This window comes from Tupaia chinensis, unplaced genomic scaffold (genome assembly GCF_000334495.1).
Source record: "Tupaia chinensis unplaced genomic scaffold, TupChi_1.0 Scaffold000388_1, whole genome shotgun sequence".
NCBI lineage: Eukaryota > Metazoa > Chordata > Mammalia > Scandentia > Tupaiidae > Tupaia > Tupaia belangeri.
The window spans coordinates 3,017,107-3,026,039 of NW_006159890.1; the positions used below are offsets into that span (position 1 = coordinate 3,017,107).

An 8,933-nucleotide genomic window follows, 5' to 3' on the forward strand; every position below is an offset into this window, starting at 1 on the left:
ACACACACACACACACACACACACATACATATATATATATAGTGGAGACATACAATGCCTATCTTTCATAGTCTTGCTTGCTTTGCTTAGCATTAAATCTTCCATATTTATCTACTTTGTATCAAATGTAAGAGTCACATTGTTTTTTATGGCTGAGTAGTGCTCCATAGAGTACATGTACCACATTTTTTTAATCCACTCATCTGTTCTTGGACATTTGGGTTGATTCCACGTCTTAGCAATTGTGAATGATGCTGCAATAAACATGGGTGTTCAAGAGTTTTTCTGACTTTTTTCCTATCCTTTGGGTAGATACCCAGGAATGGAATTGCTGGATTGTGTGGTAGATCTAGTTGCAGGTTGTGGGGGAAACCTCCATATTGTACTAACAGTGGTTAGTGGTTGCACTAATTTACATACTGACCAACAATGTAAAAGAGTTCTTTTTGCACCACAGCCTCACCCACACTTATGATTCTTCTGATTATTTTTTTTTAATTTAGCCATTCTGACTGGGTTTAGGTAGTATCTCATTGTGGTTTTGATTTGCATCTCCCTTATGATAAGGGATGTTGAACTTTTTTTCACATGCTTTTTGGCTGTTCATATGTTTTCCTTGGAGAGTAAGACCCCCAAAGCACAGGCAATAATCCCAAAACTAGACAAATAGGATTACATCAGGTTAAAAAGTTTCTGCACAACAAAAGAAACAATGATTAGAGTGAAGAGACAACTCTCAGAATGGGAGAATATATTCACAAACTACATCTCAGATAAGGCACAGAGTTCATTTTAACCAGTTATCTTAGCTAGATCTGAGATCAGTGGCTACAGATATCCAGAGCAAATCTCACCACTAACTGCTTAGTCTTTTTCATAACCTCTCTATCATGGATTTCAAAATTTTAATGAAAGATCGAGTTACCTAATTCTCTAGCTATTTATAAGAGAGCCACATAGCCCATCCAAATTGATATTTTGATTTTAATATCCTTGACTTGTAAGACATCTACATAGATTTTCTAGCTCACTCCAAAGACATTTGATGTTGATAGGATAATGCTAGGTGTGATTATATTTTCTAAATACATATAAAGATCTGGAATTTGATAGGATTCTAAGATAAATAAATGTCTTTCCCTGTTGATGGAATCTGGCTTTAATTTATCTTCATATTCATATTAAATTACTTAAATCAGTTCTTCAACCAATTGCATTGAACTCTCATTGGATGTTTCCTACTCAGGGTTGAACCATGTCTCTCACTGCTTCTGACTTTCTTCTTTTGTAACCAAGATTGTATAACTCAGATCAAAGATCTGTATTGACTTTTTCTTCTATCCCAGGTTCATAAGGTTTAGGATTATGTAGTTCTAAGCCTCTTAAAGGAGAAAACTGTCACACAGTCACTTTCATGTGAGCAGCAAAACTTCGTGAGCAACCCACACATCTCCTTAACTAGAACTTTAAGCACTTCCCGTCTGACTGGGACAAGAGCATAATTGAAAAAATAATTGCTCCTCTCAGGCAGTACATTAGCTGAATTAAAAACAAATCCTAACCAGGCCCATAGTGCAGTGGTCAAGTACTGTGGACAGAATGCAGATCCCACAGATTTGAATCCCACCTCAGCAGTTTGGAAAACATACTGGGCATGTGTGCATGCATACCCAAAATCCTGATGGGATGGAGAAGGGATCATGGCATAACCATGCCCCTTTGGGGGGGGTTCTCCCCATCTCTCTCTATCTCTCTGGTAAGTGCACGTATGTTCTGACAATTAAAAAATAAATTATAGTGTGACCACCAGTTAGTGTAATGGCTATGTCACTGGACTCCCATGTAGTTGACTGCAGTTCAAGTCCCAGACCTGGTGGCTTAAGCTCACACCGGGTGCATGTGCTTGTGTGCCCAAGATCTCGAGAGGAGAATGGAGGACAAGGGCTCGCGGCGTGGCCATTCCCCCTTGGGGAATCACCCCTTGGGGGTGATTTCTCACTTTCTATCTCTCTGTCTCTCTCTGTCTTTCTGGTGACCTCATGCACCCTATAGCAAAAACCTCTCCTTAAATAAATAAATAAATAAATTATAGCATGCTATAAGTATAAACGGTTGTAGGATTGTCTAGAACAAATTATCTAAGAACATATTATCAATAGTATTTCTCCTAAAAATATAATTCTTCTTTTCTCTTTCTCTTCATTTAACCTTGAAATCAAACTTACATATATGCATGCTATCAACAATGAAACACAAATCTCTATATTTTAAATTTTTTTTTCTTTTCTCAGTTTCTGCAGATAAAGTGATCTGAAGTAATGTATGATACCACACAGCAGAAAAGAGAAACTGTGACAACCCCCAGAAATGTGAAAGGAGGTTTCTTACTGGATAGCAGCATCTTTGGTTCAATTTATATAAAAACCCAAATAAATAAAATGGACAGTATTGCTCAATTTTAGAAATTCCATGTCTTCTATGTTCTAAGCTGTACAATTGTCAGGTTTTTATGGTTTAAATTGTAAATGTGTTTTACCCTTCGCTAATTACTTTTTTTTTTAAGTCTTAAAATGTGAAGGACATTTATGAATGGTAAGGGAGACACTGTATACAAATGTATATTTGTAAAAGCTATTTTTATGATTAGCATGTTTCACTGTTGATCATATATAAAGTCAATGATATTGCAATTCTATGGTTAAAGCTTATTTCCAACAATGTCATATGAGAAAAGATACACCTTAAGCTAGTTTTTAATCATTTATTCTTAATTTATAGTTTGAGGTGATTCATATCATAAGGATAAAATATTTGAAAGCGTTATAGTTCTGCCCTCTATAAGCGCCATTTTTATTAATAAAGAATGCAAGTATTTGAGATGTGATACATTACAGGACTGTTGGTTTGACCTGTGACTAAATTGAGCATGCTCCGAGGCTCTACTGAACTGAAATGATTCAGTTACCTAATACTTCCTGTCTGGTTATGATAGTCCATGGACAAGAGTTGGTACTCATACAAGGGAAAATTAGATTGGCAAGGGAAAGACTGTCTTGTCTTTGGATCCCAAAATTTAAATGAGTGTGTACATCACTTCATTTCATCTCCGATCCCTAGAAATGCTCCATTCCCAAGCATTGCAAGTGTGTTCCAGATGCTCTTAGCTGTTGTCTTGTGCTGTGGAAATGGAAGAAACCATCTTCACGGACTGTAGGAGAATTCAGCATATAATTTCTTAATAAATACTGTTTCTTTTAAAACAAAGTTAGTGTGTTTTATTTTTTTTTCCTTTGGGGCACCTTAGTTTTAATATTCAGTTTGAACTTTTATTCAATCACTGTAACACCACAAAATCAGTAAATAATGAAAGTAGCATAACTTTACTAAAGTGGGTGGCACATGTTCTATGCCCATACTCCTTGTGAAGTGACCTCTTTTCTGGAACATTCTACTTTGCCATGTGAAACAAAGCCAGATGGTCCTCAGTACTTGATAGAAGTTACACTCTGGTTTACATTTCTAGAAGGTATATTTTTCCAACTCAACATAGAAAACAAAATCATGTCATTAGGAGGCACTTATTGCTCTGCCAGACTGAAAGTCTGTAGCTAAATGAGTGCGAGGACCTCAGTAAAAAGCAAAGACAACATGAAATGTCACCAAAAACTCTTAATAGCATTAGGCCTCCTGTTTTCAAAGAAACTGAGGAAAGCCTAAAATCACTTTGTTATGCTTTTCGTTAACTTTCTACTTAATTTCAATACTGTATGGTAACTTATCCTTTTTCTCTGTCTTTCTAATGTGAAGCAAATGAAAAATAATATAATACAATAAAGGATTTGAAAAACAGAATTCTGGAAAAAAAAAGATTTTCAATTTTTTAAAATAAAAAAGTATACATTTTCTTATGCAATGGCTTTAGAAATTGCACAGTAGAACTTAGAATCTGAATCAAGAATATACTTCGATTCTCAGGGAATGCAAAAACCAGTGTCATCACTGTTAGTATTTTCCATGGCCATAATAGGTTTAGAATTTGTTTCTGTCTTGATTGGATTATGACCCTGCTGTGTATGGGTCTATTTGAGAGTGAAATGAGCAGTGATTTGTGATTTGCTCACAAGGAGATAATTTACTGGCAATAGCTAAAAGTGCTGCACCAGAGAGGAAGTGGCGCAGGCATTATGAATTAAGAAATTACATACGTGAATATTGTTCCCAGTTTGTCATTTGCCTGTGTTCATACTGCTCAATATAAAGTGTGTCATTTATAACCTAAAATATCACAGATTATTGGAAGTATCACAATTTTCCTAATCATTATTGACTGGTTTCAAATACGAGGAATAATTAAAATGTACAAAAATACTTCTTTCTTATTGGACTTAATTTTTCCCACATGGGCCTTGAAGTATGAAACCATGGGTCTTTTCCTTTATTCGTTACCATTTCCAGTTTAGGAATTTCTTTTGATGATGAAGCTGGAACAAATTATTTACCAAAGCAACAAAGCATAGATGATTCAGGAATATAATCCTTAAAGATTTAGTTTCACAATTAAAAAATTTCAAGGGCTGAAGAAAATAATGTGAGTTGTTTCCAAAACCAAATAATGTCGATCTTATTTAAAAAACAAACTGGGATCAGCAGTTAGCGTAATGGTTATGTCGCTGGACTCCCATGTAGTCTGCGGTTCGCGGCCCGGACCTGGTGGCTTAAAACTCACACCGGGCATGTGTGTTTGAGTGCCCAAGATCCCAAGAGGAGAACGGAGGAGAAGGGATTGCGGCATGGCCATCCCCCCTAGGGGGGGATTTCTCACTTTCTGTCTCTCTGTCTGGCGAGAGCACCATGCACCCTATAGCAAAAACCTCTCCAAAAATAAACAAACAAAAAAACCCAAATAAACAAACAAACAACAACAACAACAACAAAAAACTGGTCAGCAGAAAAAAGAGGGACATTACTTGCTGAATTCAGTTCAAGAGAAGTACAGAAAACTAGTCACACTGCTTGAAGTTAGGTAGACATCCCTGGTGGCAGTGTGCAGAGAGACAGTATCAATTTTGCTTCTATCTTTGTCAGCCAAAGAATAGTTAAAGCAGAAATGCACAATGAAATGAATAAGACAGAAAGGAAGCAGAAGCAAAACCACAAAGAGTTAAAGTTCAGAGAACAGGAGTAATAAATGCAAGTCACCATAAAGGCCTGAAAAATATTTATCAGCCCTCCATATACTGATTATTTAAATGGAAATAAGAGAAACAAGCCTGAAGTGAGCTTGTAGAAATTGAATGTGACCGTGCTGATGAGAGGATGGCCATCTCCCCATTCCACTTGGAGAACTGACTCAGAAATGCAGACCTGGACTGGGTATGTTTCCTGATTTTCCTAGAAATGATAGACATCCAGAGTTTTAAAGCAGGGATTCTATTCTTTCATTTCTTTTGTTTTATCCTAATATGACTCTGACAATAAATCAAGGTATATCCGTGATATATATTAGTATTTTATAGTTATGAAACTTGAAAAAATAAGCTCATAAAAATGAGAAACAACAAAGTCAAGATTAATGCTGGTTAAAAAGCGAACAGAGACTGACTAGTATCTGGAAAAGAAAACAGAGGTTTCAATTGGATCTTTAGTATTCAATTTTTCGGTTAAAAATGTATGAATCAAACATGGCAAAATGCTAAGATGTGACAAAGCTTCCACTGATGTTCATTATATTTTCCCTGTTATTGTGTAGACTTAAAGTACCTTGTAATAATAAGTAAAAATAAAAGTATGAGATTTGTATCTCCCTTAAAATACTTCATAAAAATAAATATAAATGAAAGTATGAAATTTATATCTCAATACTTAATAAATAAAAATAAGAATGTGAGATATGTACATTGACACACACTTAGATATAGCTATTGATGATATCAAGGTGTGGGTGGTATAAACAGTAAACATAAAGGTAGCCATTTGTATTTTTGGCTCCATCAGCCATCTGTGAGTTTGTGATCTCCCTTTTCTAGAGATGTTCAGGACCCTATGACAGAATTCGACCTAAGAGAAGAGATATGCATTACCTTAATATTCACAGTTATTTTTGCAGAGAAGAAATTTGCAAGTGAATTTATCTTTTGTTGTTGAATTTCTATCAGCCCTTGAAATACTTGGAAACACCCCCCCCAGGAATTTAAATGGGGTTCATCCAAGAATTTGGAGTGCCTAACCATGAAAAATAGGCCACATGTTTATCTGCTGCATCTGTAAAGATGAAAGAAATGTTTTCTACATTCTATACTCTCTACAAATGGTGCTTTGTCCATACCGATAGTTTCTATATGTTTTAGGAATAAATGAAATAGGATAGGTTTTGGGCTTTTACTTTATGAAAAAGATGAAGTCTGCTATTTACTAAGCAACTAGTATGTGATGGGCACAATGGTAATGACTGTAGGTGTATTATTACTAATGCTCGCAGGAAAACCAAGGCCAGGTACTATTGTTATCCCGAGTGAAAAAGAAATACAACAGTTATTCATCCGTGAATGTTTTATTGAGTACCAACTCTGTGCCAGGCACTCTGCCCAGACGTAGGGCTTCAGCTGTGAATAAGGACGACTGAAATACCTGCCACTGAAGGTTTCACTCCCCAGGGAGACAACACACAGCAGGCCAATAAACAAGCAAATGTATAGTGGTCCTTGACAAGCACAGAGGAGAAGAGAGGGAAAGAAAGAAAGCTGGCAGCTTTCAAGTGGGAGTGTTCAGTAGACAGGTCAGGGAAGTTTCCCTGGAAGGATGGAATTGGGCAAAGATGAGAAATCCGTGAGGATATGGAAAAAGTGTCCTGATCTGAGGGAACAGCAAGTAAGCGCCTTGAAGTAGGAATGTACTTGATATGTTCAGGAACAAGAAAGGCAGTATATGGAGCCAGTGGATGGCATGGAGGTTAAGATAGCTGAATCTCAAATGGCCAACGACACAAGTTTGAGTCCCAGACATGGAAGCTTAAAACCTAGCTGGGCATGAGTATGTCCATGTCCAAAATACTGAAAGGCATGAGAAATGGAGGGGAAGCGATTTCGGCAAGGCCATCCTGGCTGGAGGGGAGTTCTTTCTCACTTTCCCGTTCTGTGTGTTGACTGCATGCACCCTAGAGCAACAAAAAGAAAGAAAGGCAGTATACATGTCAATTTGAATACATGAAGAAAAGTGAAGTAAGAAATGAAATCAAAGAAAATCCAGGATTCCAGATCACAGAGCCTTAGGTGTGATTCAGGGCTTATTGGCTTTTATTTTCCATTGGTTGGGAAAACAGAAAGGTTTTCATCAGAAGAATGATGTGAACTTAATGAAGGGTTAAAAGAATCATTCGGCCGCTAATTTGAGAATAAACTATAGGAACTAAAAGAATCCAAAAATCCCTGGAATCTAGGTTGAGAAGCCACTTTGTGAGCCTGACCTGTGACAAAACTCTCTTGTTCGGAGCAGAGACGCATGTTTATTTATTCAGCAAATATTGACAGAGCCCGCACTCTATTTCACACGTATATTTGACAATGGGCATGCAGTGGAGAATACAAGCGCTTGTCCTAGTCTCAAAGCACTTAGTCTAGTGAACAACATGGGGAAAGAGCTTCAAAAAATTGGAAAGAATAATACAATATTGCAAATTTAAAAGAACACTCTGCCCAAGTCCCACTCCTTACATCTCTGGTGGTAACACATAGATCAAGAAGCATTTTTTAAATTACTTTTGTTTAACCAACTGAAACAGAAGTGCACAAGTGCCCTCACATATCATATAAAGGACAAAGCTTGGATTTGCCACAGCTTTTTACTCTAACTCCACAAGCTAGTTGTACATTGACAAAAATGTAGTTATTCCCCAGACACAAGAGGATACTCTTCCACATCAGTTACAGTGGCAGCACACATCTGCAAACTCATCCGCTCCATCCTTCCTTCAGCCCTGGAGTCGCTTCAGTACCCAGCAGACAAAATGGCAGCCAGATGCACAGGATTAAAAATGACTGCCCATCAGTTTGTTTTGTTTAGGTATCAAGTGGTCAGACACTGCTGGCAAGGCTGGCTCCCTTCTTAGCCCAAAGGCCTGAATTTTGAAATTTGATAGATCTAAACCAATGATTCTCCAAACATCTGCCAACACAATTACTGGGAACTTTTCAAAATAGGGAGAATCAGGAACCAGCAGGTGGCATAGCAGTTAAGGTATTAGACTCTCACATGGGCAACTGCAGTTTGAGTCCTAGACCTGGCAGCTTGAAAATCATACCTTCACACCAGACACATGTGTGTGCATACCTAAAATCCCAGGAGGAAAATGGAGGAGGAGAAAGGATTGTGCCATGGCCATTCTCCCTGGGAGGGTGATCTTTCACTTTCCCTCTCACTGTCTCTGTCTCTCTCCTCTCCTGTGAGTGCATGTGCCCTATAGCAAAAACCTAAAAAAAAAAAATTAAATTAAATTAAATTTTTTAAAAATCAGGACACACCCTAAAAAAAAAAAAAAAAAAAAAGAGAGAACCGTAGGCAATGGTTTGGCTTTCAGATACTCTGACTTAATTGGGTTTTTGTGGGGGAGGGGAGTCTTTTTTATTAAGTTACCCAGGTGATTAGGTGATTTAGGTGCAGATAAGGTTGAGAACCCAACCTAAGCCAACTATGCAAAGTCCCTTCTCTAATAAGTAGTTATTTTAGAAATAAGCACGTAACACTGTTTCTTCCAACAATATGCAAGTAACTTTGGGAAGCTCCTTAGGGAAGATATTCTTGCTGGGAAAGGAAACAGTTGAGGGCTGGATCTTTTTCTGCCTGCAAATGAAGCTGAGTGAGGATGTGAGACCTGGAGATCCTATGGCCAGCACAGAAAGTAGCCAGTATATTGAAAATGGCAGAGGGAAAAAGGAGAA

The 8,933-nt window shown here is 37.4% G+C and overlaps 1 protein-coding gene across 7 annotated transcripts in view; it reads left to right on the forward strand.

Annotated features, from left to right (window-relative positions):
- The window catches only part of RALYL (RALY RNA binding protein like), an 824,312-nt gene extending 821,817 nt beyond the window's left edge, over positions 1–2,495 (forward strand). For 5 of the 7 annotated variants that reach the window (XM_006153846.2, XM_006153845.2, XM_014589900.2 and 2 more), the window contains one exon: positions 2,292–2,494. In XM_006153846.2, the coding sequence (XP_006153908.1) occupies positions 2,292–2,309 (18 nt within the window). In that variant the 3' untranslated portion in view covers positions 2,310–2,494. Of the gene's footprint in view, positions 1–2,291 lie in introns of all 7 variants that reach the window. The other 2 variants (XM_006153843.3, XM_006153849.2) reach the window with 2 other exon arrangements.
- The last annotated feature ends 6,438 nt before the right edge of the window (positions 2,496–8,933 follow it).